Below are 13,501 nucleotides of genomic sequence, written 5' to 3'. Positions count from 1 at the left end.
CCCTCTGAAATAGTTATTAAGATATTTTTAGTCTCAATGGGAATTTAGTTGTTGAAACTCTTAGTTTGGATAGAAACAAACAAGGTAATCTCACTTATGTTTTAAGGTGCTATTCTGAAGCTGTTTAACAGTGTGCTGTGACAGAAAAAATGTAATCTATTTCTGCTTATGTTATTTCCATTTTATGTTGAATTAACTATGTTTTTAGGGGACAGAGAAGGTAAGATATCTTTCACCTGATTGTTGTTTGTTCAGATGAATCATCATCCACAGTTCATTTTCAAATAAGCACTACCAAGGATTTTCACATTACACAGTGATGCTAAAATATGTGAACCACATCTGCACTGAAATAGTTTGATCAGATTAAGAGGAAGACTTTTAGCGACTGAAAGAAAATATTTCTTCATTTAAATCTCCATTACCTGTGATCAGGATCAAAGTGATCAAAGGCTGAATTCAAAGATACACAACCAGAAGTTAATCATTTCTAAATTGGGACATGTCTCACCACTAATAAATTAAAATCGAGTTATTCTGGGTAGAAACATAAAAAACAAACCAACAAATCTCAACCACCACATAATGTCCTAAGTAAAAACCTTTTTTTCCTGAAATAATCGCTGCTGCATTACTGTGCTGCTGGATGATAACACAACTCCTGGGCCAAGAGTAAAGAGAGCAAGGTCACATAAAACTGAACAAATGCACCATCACTAAATTGATGTGTTTTCTAAAAATAGAGGCTTGCTCGTAACTCATATACTGCCACTGTAACTCAGTTCAGTACAATGCAGTTTTATTTACATAGCGCCAAATCACAGCAAATGTTATCTCAAGGCACTTCAAAGATACAGTGCAATTCAAGCCAATTATAATCCAATTCCTTGTCATACAAGTACAATCAAATCAAATTCATTAGTATCCAAATTAGTCCAATTCACACACTGCCAATTAAAAAAAGGTTGTCTAACTAATAAAAAGCATTGCATCGAAACTGCATAAAAGCACAAAGACAAATAGCACTCAAAGTTATTTTACTCTGTCATACATGACACCAAATACAACATAGGCTTTCATGTGGTTGCATCATTAAATGACCACAGGCCATTAATGGGTTTGCTTGATGCAATATCTAAATAAGTGTGCAATCTCTCAGATGAGGTGTTCTTACATGTGTTTACTTGAAAATGTGTCCATTCAACAGGGTGCAAGATGTAGTGAGATGCCTTCTGAATAGTAATAAATGAAAACCTCTCTGACATCAGAAAACTTAAAGGATCAATATCAGGTCAAGAGTTAGACCAAAAAAAAGTACCACTAAGTAGGATACCCATAGCATTGCACAATCACACCTACTTTTGCTCTGACACACACTTCAATGCATTGCTAGTCCTTCTGCTGACCCCAATAAAGAAGGCTATCACATCAATAAGAGCCTGGGAGGAAGGATTTTACCGCTGCACACTTTACAAGATGTAACTCATGAACTCCTCCCCGTGAGAGCCCATTTTCTTCTCCTGTTTGAGAGTGCAGAAGGCGTGTGTGTACGAGCACGTCTGAATGTGGGGGAAAAAGGCCAATAGTGCTATTCAATGTCCATTTCTCAAAACATACGTACGTGAAATGGAGTTTTTCTTTTCTTTTCTTTTCTCTTCTTCCTTTTTCTTTTCTTTCTTTTTTTTGTTTTTTATTTTGAGTTATTAATAAATAAATCACAAAATTATTATCATGAAAGACATGCAGTTGGGTCTTTACCAAATTAATTTTCCAGAAACATGAGAACAGCATGATCTGGACTCAACAACCGGTTTCAGAACTTTGAGCCTGAGCTAAGATCAGAAATGTTCACTTTTTGATCAAACCCTCTCATAATAATCTCTGAGGATCCTTGGTTTACAGCCAATCAATAGATGTGGCACAGCCAATATGACATTTGCAGAGTACAAAGCTAATGAACTCCTTTTTCTGTTTAATGAAAAAGATGGAAGAGAAAAGAGATATGATGTTTGTTTCAGAGAAGAGAAATGAAGGGGGATACTGAGACAAAAATGGGTCACTACTAACTCTCTAAACAACTCTCATTTCACTCTCACACAGTGTCCATATCTCTCCTGACCGTTTCATATCCTGTCTACCGTCTCCTCCATCTTCTATTCCCTCCTCCATCCTGCGCCCTCTGTTTTCCTTCAGTTTCATGGTTCATACAGAATAGATCTCTTCCTAACTCGTTTTCTGTTTGAGAAAAATTGTATTGCTCAATATCGCTGCCCACCCACTCCATTCCCTCAACTTTTTCTGCCTCATCCCTTCGAACAAATAAGACGAATCATGGGCTTTACTTACTATCCATTCTATACTCTCCATCTTACTCTCACACTTCAAACTGCAGTCGATGCTGATATCAGGTGGAGGAAAGCTTAAAAAAGTCAGTTTCTTTCACTTCGCCTTCACTCTTTTTTCTTGTGAATATTTTGTTTCTAGTTATTTTGACATCAGTGTTGTACTGTAATTAGTCTACGTGTATGTTTGTATGAATGATTCTTATTTAAAATATAGAATAGTGTCAGACACACTTGAAAACAACTTTGATGATCATTTCAAAGCCAAAGAACAAAAAGTCTTTTAGAGATTTTTTTCCTGAGAGACTTACCTCACCACTAATATTCACCATTAGATATAAATCTTCCTGTTCCTCTGCCATATATACCACACTCAGGCAAGTCTTTGGACCAATTTCAGTACAGGAATTGTGGTAAACAGCAACAACCAACCAACCCCGGAGCTGGGAGAAGATTGTTCAATAGTCCCTTACAGCAGCACTTCATTGCTATTGGCTGGAAAATCAATAACAGATTAAATCTGAGCTCTAATTGGTTCCCAAAGACTCCAGAAACATGCATTTGTGCAAACATATGTACATTGAGATAGATACAAATACCATATGGGAATAGTAAGTTCAGGCGTTGGATCAATTCTAATTTTCACTAATTTATTCTTTCCAGCTCATTCAGAGTGCAATAAGATCCATGCTGGCTGTTCTCTCTTGGATGCTAGGCAGTGATTTTAGATTTATTTTCAATTTAACAAGGAAGAGTTGCTACATAAAAGAGCTCTGGTCAAAAAACAAAGGCATTGTAACTTTGCTTAATTCATAATTTGGACAATCTGAGCCAGGGATAGGGCTACAGCCCTTTTTATTTTTGTTCTAATCTGCAGCTAAAGGTACTCGCCCATATACGGTGCACCATTTACTTTAGTTTGAGTGATTTTGACGGTTTCATCCAGCATAAAGTTTTTTTTATTCTCTGTAGCCAGTTGTAAAGATTTGATTATTCCATGTGAGTCAGGCAGTATGCAGCAACGAACAACTAGCACAGGGCTGTTTTTGGTCTTGTTTAAGTCTTTATCATCATCAGAAGTGATCAGGGTTGAATTGAAGGTGGACCTGGTGAGTGATAACAGTACAAGAAACCTGGCTGGACTTGAGGCCTAATAATTGTATCCTCCATTATGGAATTCGTTTTAAAATTAACACTAGGACAAAGTTCAGCTAGAGGGAATCTTACGAGTGACACCATCATGATCACTCATTGGAAAAATGTATTGATTTAGTATTTCAATAAAGCAGTTGTCAGTGGTGGCTGAGGAGAAAATTAAGCCAAAATAACAAAAAAAAAAAAAACAGGATAACAGAATATGCGTTAGTGGTCATGACTCTACAGCTCAAACGTTTTTACTTGCAAATTTACACATGCCAGACATATCTCCATGTACGACTGCAGCATCAAAATAACATCGATAAATTATAGACCACGAGTTTTCCCTTAAACCTGTAAAAGGTCAATAAATGTTAAGGGAATGAGTTACCTGGCTCGCTCTTATGCCTATAACCAAATTCATGTCATTCCACTTTGATTTATATTGCCCCAAGAGATTTATACATGGGCTAGAAAACACTGTATGTGTGTGTTGGTCACATGCTCCAGGCCTGCCAATACTGACATTAATATTTCAACGATGAAGTGGAACAAAGTGGCTACTGCGCTGGATAGCAATACCAGACTCTCTTACTCATTTAGAAACAAGACACACATACACTGAGATGGCCATAAAGACACACAAATACCCATGTTAGATGCACTTGCACATGCTCACTCATGACACAGACACACACAGCTTGTGGCCTAAGAGGGATCGTAGCTGCTATTAAAAATTGATTAGCTGTCATAGTATCATTTTCCTCCAAGGTCAAGGCGCAATCTGTGAGTGTGCATGTGTGCAAAATGCAGTCTGCTTAGATGAAAGAGGAGAAAGACCCTCCCATAGAGCTTCATTGTTAGTCAGATACTGTACAGAGAAAAGCAGTACAGGTGGAGATAAAAGAGAAGGAAGGAAAGATGAAATTTATCCATCTTCTAGATATGAGAGATGAGGTGTAGGTAAGTTATAGAGGTGAGAAGAGGAAAGAGAAAGACAACAGAGTGATCTCTCTATTAGCTATTATAGCATAGTATGCCTTCTTCAGATGAGATCAACTGTATGTAGATCAAGTATTTCATACTGTAGAACTGCAAATGAAATGACAGCTTAAAGAAGGATATGTAAGCCTTGAGGCAAAATTGTGACATGCTCATGTATTTCTAACCTGGAAGAGCCTGTGAGGTGCAGGGGAGCTTTGGGGAGCTGTGGGTGCTGCTGGCATGGTTAGAAATGAAGGTACGAGTGCAAACGTGCGCAAAGTACAAAAAGAATGTCGCACATAGAAAAAAAAAAGCAATGTTGTTTTTATTCATTTTGAATCACACTAAGCGTTGAGTGAAATTAGAAAGAATTGTAATTCTACAATTTACCGCTGAACAGCATTTACTGACATCAGTTAGCGATATCAGTGAAGTTCATCATGAGCACCAAAGCTGATTAAAAACTATTTGGAACCAATCATTTAAATATACTATATAAAGCAATTAGTGTAAATCTCTTTAGTGTAACAGACAGTATCTTTCTTAATTAGTCCACTGATAAGATTTATTTTTTTCAATTATCTTCTATACATTTTTCATATCTTTAGTTTTATTTCGCCGCTTTAAAAATGCAACTTTTGCAGTCCCTGTCGTAAATCTGTGTAACACAACAGATGGTTTCCTGAGTGTTAATGCATACACAGTTTAATTTCCTTGGCCGATACACACCTCCCCCTGCAGTCACTGATTTGAATGGAAGACTCCCAACTGGCTGATTTGATTAAAGTGAGATAGAACTTACCAACAATATATAGAGAATCACCATGGGTTGAAATAACACAGGGGTGTCCAACATACAAACGCCACTCAGGCAAATCCACAAAGACATTCTGTATTATTTGACATCGAAGGAAAAAGGCAGGGCCCTCGCTTTCTTTCTCCACACACACACAGCAAAAGCAGCAGTACATCTGACCTGTGCAGGTTGATTTCCCCTGGCTTTATATGTAATGTCTCAATCTGTTTTCTGTCATATTAACATTGGGGAAAACACCAACCCCCTTTCACAGGAACAGACAAGTCCCATGTATTCTTCTGGATGTATCATGCACGCACACTTCCACAGGGGACTTTGCTGCTTCCTTGACAGCTTTCATTGTACACTCTAATCCCATGAATTTGTGAGCATGCAAGTCCATGTGTGAATGTGAATGTGTGCAAATGCCATTTCAGCAGGGAGCAGACCCCCACTGCAGGTGACATTTTTACTGGAGAAATGTCCCCGCAGCCATTTTCTCCCCATATGTTTGCATGAGCAAGTGTGTAAGTATGTGTGTGTGTGCGTGTGTGTGTTATTGAATGACTGTGTGTTTAATTAGGTTTTGGCAAGCTTTAACTGATTTCATGTGTTATGTTCCAAATATTTATAAATTTGCCCTGTCTTTGTATCGCTTCCATTCCTTTTTTTAAACCCCACTTCTTTTTGTTAATTTGGCAGTGTCCAAATATAACAGCAAAGCTCAGATAATCTTTAATCTGCCGTGGTACTTTCTGCAAAATGCTCTTGATGGAAATCAAAGTTAGCTGTTTTCCTCCTTGTGGATAGATTATCTATCTATCTATCATTCCTTCCTTCCTTCCTTCCTTCCTTCCTTCCTTCCTTCCTTCCTTCCTTCCTTCCTTCCTTCCTTCCTTCCTTCCTTCCTTCCTCCCTCATGTTCCTACCAATGGAGTAACATAATGCAGTAATGGAGACAACTGATAGGCAGCCAAAACAACAATCCACGATCAAAGGTCAAATACGAACTTTGACAATGATGTAATATACTATTATCTCTATTATGATACGATTGATATGATATGATATGATTTTTATATAACAATATGATGAGATTGGAATAGATGAAGTATCTAAAGCCCTTTTTGTAGAATTTTCATTGAACATTTATAGTCGCAGTGCTGCGGACTCACATAAAGGTCAGTGTAACTGGGTCAGATTCTCCACAGCGCTGTTGTCTTTTACTTAGTCCTCAAGAAGTTTTCCTACCATCTTTCCTTAACCCCTTGGATCCCCTTGTGGTCAAGGAAAATTGCTCCGGAAAGGATAATAGAAGGTCTTTTTCTTTTTTTACTATTTAACTGGACCCCAGAACCTGCTGAGACATCTACATGGCTGGGAAAAGGGATAGCAGGTGTCCTCTACTTGTAATTTAAAAGTACTGGCAAAACACATTTGTACACAAGATCACAGAATATCAGAGTGGGATAAGGCAGCAGAAAAAGAGAAGAAAATAAAGTTAAGTACACTGTGTGAAGAGGATCTTTTTGCAAGTGGTTTCTGATGTATACTTTATACAGTTTATGGTTTCCATTTACGAGTTGACGACGTAACAAGTGTGATTCATTTGTCGTGTGTGTGAGTAATTATGTGAGCTAGAATCCGTATCCTTGACAACTGAGAGGACATCTGTCATCTCCATATGGGCAGACTCATAGGAGAGACAATGTTAAAGATAATGACAAAATAATGAGTTACACTGAAAGAGGAATAAGAAAATGAAACATAAATAATTACTACAACATCTAGAATTGAAAAGATTTGGATATCAACGCCTTTAAGGTTAAAGCAGAATTTTGTACATTTTGGTCGAAACAGCTTTAATATAGATTTCTGTCTTTTGCCCACAAAGCTTTAATCATTTATTTTTTTATTTTATTTTAAGTCAATTTGTTAACAGCTTGAGATAATTTGATCGCAGACAGTGATAAAGGCAGGGCACAAGAAGCACAGATAAGTGAGATCGAACCATAACATTTTAACTTTTTGGAATTTAGATGTAAAGTAAATGTAATATGTAATTGTAATATTGGTGGATGAGGACTGATTTTATCATTTCATTCCACAGAGTATTTTCTAAGTGTTGTAAGGATGTTCTTACTAAACAGTTGTGGGAGTCATCCTGGGTTAATGTCATTATGAACCATTTTACACCACAATATGAATGAAATTGATTTGAACAGAGAGATGGCTTTGGTTCTCATCTTTATATAAAAACAAGATTTTTTCTGTGTGCAGTAATCGGCACTTTCGTCTGATGTCCATTTGATTTTGTCCACCATACTTGTTCGTTTTCTCGGAGGACACACACAGACACAAACAAGATCATAGAGCCTCTCACTCAAAGTGTGGAGGAGGGGACACTAAAAACTCATTACATGGACGATCAATATTGCACTCGAAAGGCAAGTGTGTGCTGGCCCCCCCCAAAACACCCACAACACACACATGTAAGCGTTTCATCAACCACAGGCTACGGTGACGGATGACTTTTGTCAGCCTGAGATGTGTTACCGTGGTAACCATTAGGTTACATTTTGGTATGGTACAGCAGGGGAGATGTGCATGCACACACACATACCAGTGGACACACCGGTGAAGGTCATGATAAAATGCTACAGCTCAATATTTTAGCACATTCCAGTAGTGTGTGGACCGAAGTAGCACTCATCCTAAAACCAGTTCACTTTAAGTTGTTGGACAGTGGATTTACTGTAATGCTGTTGACGTCTACCGAGCTACTAGTAAACCACTTTATCAAGAGTTGTGATCACAGTAATATTTGAGAACAGTATCTAATAAAACTACTTGATAAAAATATTTATAAAATTAATAAGTAACTTTCTTTTCAAAAAGGCACAAAGCTAAATATGACTAATTTCTGCCATATTTGGAGAAAGAATTGTCTTTTATTTCTATCTTTGATTTATGTTTCTAGTCGAACATTGTACAACATAAAAAATAATACACTCATTGTGCTCAATGAACCTGCTCCTTTTATACTCTCTTTACTAATTTCAGGTAATGATACATATTCAAACACAATTTTCTGTTGACAAAATTATACTTGAGCGAGTTGAATTAAAAAAAAAAACAAAAAAAAAAACAGCCATGCTACAACCAAATGTTACCTTTCCAAGCCCAGGAGTATCTTTGATCTTATTGGCTGCACGGAGAAGGCAGGGTGGAGCTGGGGGAGGAGCTGTCAACAACGCAGAGCTGAAATTAGTGGGGAACAGAGGAGGGTCACACGATGGAGAAGATGATGTAACCGGGGCCACGACGGCAGTTGTTTTCTGCTTCTTCTTTTTGGATGCTAAGTTCAACTTCTGTGCAGCTCTGAGAGACAGAAGAGGAGCAAAGATAAAGAGGGAGAGACGTCAACTAATGATATTCAAAATCATATTTCATCACTGTAAAAATAAACGCTGACTGACTTAAAAAATTGTGGATGGATAGAGTAAGGACAGAGAAGATGGCATCACATGTGTATGCACACAAGGGTTTAATTACATCATTGCTAATTACAAATTAGAGCAAACACTTTTCTGTTTACATCTGTAGCAACATCTGGATGGGGAGTGGTTCATTTCCTCTATTGCTTCTCAGGTCCCTCCAGGTTTGAGTTTAAGAGAAGCCACGAAAATGAATATATAAATGCTCCACTTAAATTCTCCATATTCTTCTTGTTTTATCATCAACTTCCTTCAAAGCCTATAAATGTCACTTCTCCTTTCCTTCTGTTCCTGCTCTCTCCATTCCTCCTCATTCTCTCAGTACGACGGCACTTTGCACCATTTTTAGTCCTTAACTTTTATTCCCCCCTCACTGTCTTCTATCTCCAGCAGAAATAATTCATATCCATATAATGGACCGGATTTCTGCTTTAGCCAAAACAATTGATAGCAATTTATAGTAAAAAAAGGAGACCGTTCATACCAAACCCAATAATTCTGCCCCACTTTGTCTTTTATATAGTTGTCAAGACTGTCATGGTCAAATTTAGGTCTTTATTTGTTTGGTTTTAGCTTAACATAATAGCCCAGGAACAAAATTTGGGCATTTTACTATTACTCTTTTGGTAACAGTCTGTTTTGACAGAGCAACCCAAGTTGAAAGACAGAAAAGAGATCAGGTGAGAATTAATTTAAAAGGAAATCTTGTGAATCTGGTGGCTGATACTGTGTCTCTGCATTTTCTACGATGCAATTCAAGGCCACAATTTAATCTAGTTTAACGCACAGCAGCTATGTTAATTTGATGACATAAAAGACCTCTAAAATAGCAATAGCCAGGCTTGCTGCGCTGGTCTGCTTCAGTTCTCACATATATATCAAAGATTATAAAAAGAGAGAGTGAAAGACATTGCACCCAGACACACTCTCTGTAAAGGAGCCATATTCTCACACCGTTGGCTTTCAATTAACTGCAGCAAGTTAAAGAAATGAGACTGAGGGGGAGAGTTGGCGAAAGGAGGAGAGCAGTAAGAGAGAGGGGGAGGAAGAGAGATGTGGATCCAGTGACCCATAGAACGATGAAGCATTTCACCATTTGACTGGTTCTCCCTGGAGATTAGTGTGTGAATCTGTATGTGTGTGTGTTTGTGACTGTAACTGTGTGTGACTGCATACTGTGTGGACTAAACTTCCATCAGAAGACCACTAATTGGTTTTTCACTGTGCGCAGACTAAGCTTACATGTGCAAAATATGATCAAGGGCAATTACAGGTTTTCTTGCTCTAATGGTGTTACGTTCAAATGCTTCCCATGATGTATGTGACAGAGATTACTGACAAGCATTCACCAGCTGAAGGAATTACTGCATCTTACTGCATTAGTAAAAACTGTGGATTCATTTTCTCAGCAAGGTGTCACAAGAAGATTTTTTAGACAAAAGAGACACATGTTTGAATTTTAGTCTATCATTTGATTTCTCTGTTACTACAGAAAGAACACGCTGCTGCAACTGCAACTGTGCTGCTGATGGTTGCAGGGTGAGACGTGACAATGATGGATTCATGCACGGTTACTCTGCTGCTGGGGATTCCTGCTTGTAAAATGCACCAATCCTCACAGTTTAGCATTATTCTATTCCTCCATACATGTACCCTTATTTATGAATGAGCTGCTTCCTGAGCAAAACACGTATAAGGATCTTTGCTGATTGTTTTTATAATACATCCTTTGATTCATAAGCCATATCAGTTTCATAATGTTTCCGATGCCTCTATTGATGTGTACTATCATAGTCTAATTATATTCTCTCTCCCTGACCGATTCAATCTGTGGCACAACTGAAGCATAGTGCACACACACGCACACACACACACACACACACACACACCACTAAACTGGCATTTAATGACAAGTGCCCTGGGATTTGGTTAAGTGGATCTATTCCAATCTTACCCTAAAGTGAACTATACTTGTTTTCCATCCATCAGCTCAATTTAACTATTCATCAGCTTCTCTCCATTACCTTCATTCCTCCACTTCGCTATTCTCTTCACTTTTCTCCCTCAATTTCTATTTGTTACCTCCTCTTTCCCATTATTTTCACATTTTACCATCATCCTGTTCCTGTCTCCTTTTGCCTTTTTCTCTGCCCTCCATACATCCACTCACCCAACCCACCATCCATTCAACCTTCCTTAGATGTATTGATTCCCTCAGCCATCGCGTGCTCTCCTCTCCTCAGCCACCTCAAGCGCCTGTCTCTTGTTAAAAAGCATCACAGGTCACAAATAGCCCAGCTGGTAACATGGTACTGCATTGTTGTCTTCTTTCTTTCTCACAACTGCAAACATTCTCACGTGCACACACACACACACACAGCTGATTTATGGCTGGTGTCCATGGGGTGTGTTGTTGGTTCAGTAGTTAATTACATTCTGTTTAGCAGACCATAAGTGGAGGGAGATATGGGGAGAGACAGAGAGTGATGGAGGGTGTATGAATGCGTTAGTGTGTGTTGTGTGGGGTCAGTAAGACAGTCCTGGCTTGGACAGAAGACTGGCTTTCCTGACGTTATCTATTGACATGTGCATGTTGTCAACAAATGACTTCCCACTTACGATAAAGACAACATTATACAAGCTGGACCTTCAATTGATTGTGCTCATAAAGGTTATGGTTTTTCTAGCTCATCATGTTTTAGTCTGTTTTGATTCACAAACTATGCTCACCATTTATTCACAAGAATAAAATAAGAAGCGGTTGTAGGACAGCTTTACTACTTCGGCCCAGTGACTAAAAAACTAGAAATAACATAAATTCACAATACTAGGTGAAAAATGAATGTTCGTAAGCTGTCAGCGGTCAAATTGATGGAGTAAACATGAATATTTAGAATAATGAGATGCCTTCAACAGCAAATGAGCTTCTTCTTGTAAAAAAAATAAATAAATACAAAAATACAAAAGATAAGGCAGCAAGAGGCAAAAATAAAACAAGACAGTAGCCCCCACTCTCACTGCCACCCTCCATCCGAAATAACAACGCCTTCCCAATTCACCTGGGACCTATTCATTTACTCTGCTACCTCCTGCAATGGAGATACTCACACACAGCTAGCCAAATCCCCAAAGATCCAATCCTTGGAGTATGCAGTTAAAAAATTCCTGCACTGATAGAGACTCCCTCCCCCCAGTGAGTAAGATAATGCACACACAACGGAAAGTCTCTATCCTAGCGTCCCCAGAGGGCCACTGCAGCACTGGGAAGATGTAGCACTGCTGTGCAAGTGTGACATATTCACAGACAGATCACTACTAATGAAAGATATTACTCAGATGCACATTAGCAGAGGTAAAGGAAAGGTCAGTGTGGAAATGGAGAAATTGTTACAGACAGTAAGGGGAGAGTAGAGAACAATGGGGAAGGAGGAGAGAAGTGAAAGAAAGAAAAGAGCAAGATAGACAGCAATTAAATGAAAACAGGGGAGCAGTATAAGACAAGAGCAAGGATAGAGAGAAGGTGATGAAGAGATAGGCAGGAAGACACAGTTCAGGTGGGAGGATGTGTGGTGGACACAGGGATTATGGTGAGTGCAGACAGTGAGCATAAAGAAGATTGTGTGTGTGAGATGAGAGCATCTGTATCCAGTCCACGGATGAGTGTAAAGACCAGACAGGTATAGGATTTACCAGCTCTGCATGGCTGCATCCACTGACCATAGACAAATCAAATACACACAATTATATTCACGTTAAACAACAATAGTATATACGTGACACAAATGTCAGGAAAATACAGACAATTTGTACAAATGAAGGTTTGAACAGCAAGCAAAACATTCACTCTAACACATACTATATAACTGAATAAAAGAAATTCTACGCAGTCTGTGACTTGAACACCTTTAGACTAACCAGGTTCTTTCACTTACAGGGTTCACGCTCATAAATCGGCTAATGACAGCTGGCTGTATGTTTGGAATGTCAACCAGATGTGTGCGTGTGTGTTTGTGTGAAACAGCCTTGGCACATGACAGTTCGGCGGGTCATTGAGAGAGAGCTCAAGAGAGCGCAAGTGTGTTTGCACGTTTCTATGCAATTTACGAGTTGGATGTGTCTGCTTTGTAAAAACAGACCGCATTATGTCTGCTACACTGAAGCACAACAGTTATACGTCAAACACACACATTTCATTATCTGCAGATGAAGAGAAGAGGTGTGAAAGTGAGAAGGAAAACCATCAGTATCATTTAAAATGGGATTTAAAGAAGCTCATTAGATATGACATCTCAGTCATTTTTCAGACACTGTGATACATTCGTCTTCTAGTGTAACCCATGAATAATTCATTCATTCATTTCGAGCCTGCCTTGTTTTGTCATCAATAATGTTCTCATATTACCCGTGTCTTATTTATGTTGCACCGCTCAGCACTTCTCTAGATTTGATTACACAGACGACTGATGACTGGATAGTTGATTCATGCGCATGAGAATCAATAGATAAGGGCACTAGTTTTCTCACCACCTTAATTTTCAGATGCTGTTGAGCATAACTGAGAAATATCTCAGAAACGGCATAAAAGAGGGGAAGTCTGGACTTCTGGCTTAAGATTCATGAACTAAACATCATGATTAATCTCAATCTAATTTAAATTCCATTTTCTCCATGATGCTTATTCCACATGATGCCTCTAAATCCCCCAAATCTATTCATTATTGGATTTAACAGTAAGGTGCAATGTT

General features: G+C 38.5%; 1 protein-coding gene across 2 annotated transcripts in view; it reads right to left on the bottom strand.

The window, feature by feature from the left end:
* The window catches only part of kif26ba (kinesin family member 26Ba), a 94,295-nt gene that overhangs the window by 36,376 nt on the left and 44,418 nt on the right, over positions 1–13,501 (bottom strand). For both annotated transcript variants that reach the window (XM_075463344.1, XM_075463355.1), the window contains exon 5: positions 8,433–8,640. In XM_075463344.1, the coding sequence (XP_075319459.1) occupies positions 8,433–8,640 (208 nt within the window). The remainder of the gene's footprint in view (positions 1–8,432; positions 8,641–13,501) is intronic.

This window comes from Odontesthes bonariensis, chromosome 1 (assembly GCF_027942865.1).
Source record: "Odontesthes bonariensis isolate fOdoBon6 chromosome 1, fOdoBon6.hap1, whole genome shotgun sequence".
Taxonomy (NCBI): Eukaryota; Metazoa; Chordata; class Actinopteri; order Atheriniformes; family Atherinopsidae; genus Odontesthes; species Odontesthes bonariensis.
The sequence above is the reverse complement of the archived record's forward strand: the minus strand, read 5'-3'. Positions and strand labels throughout refer to the sequence as shown.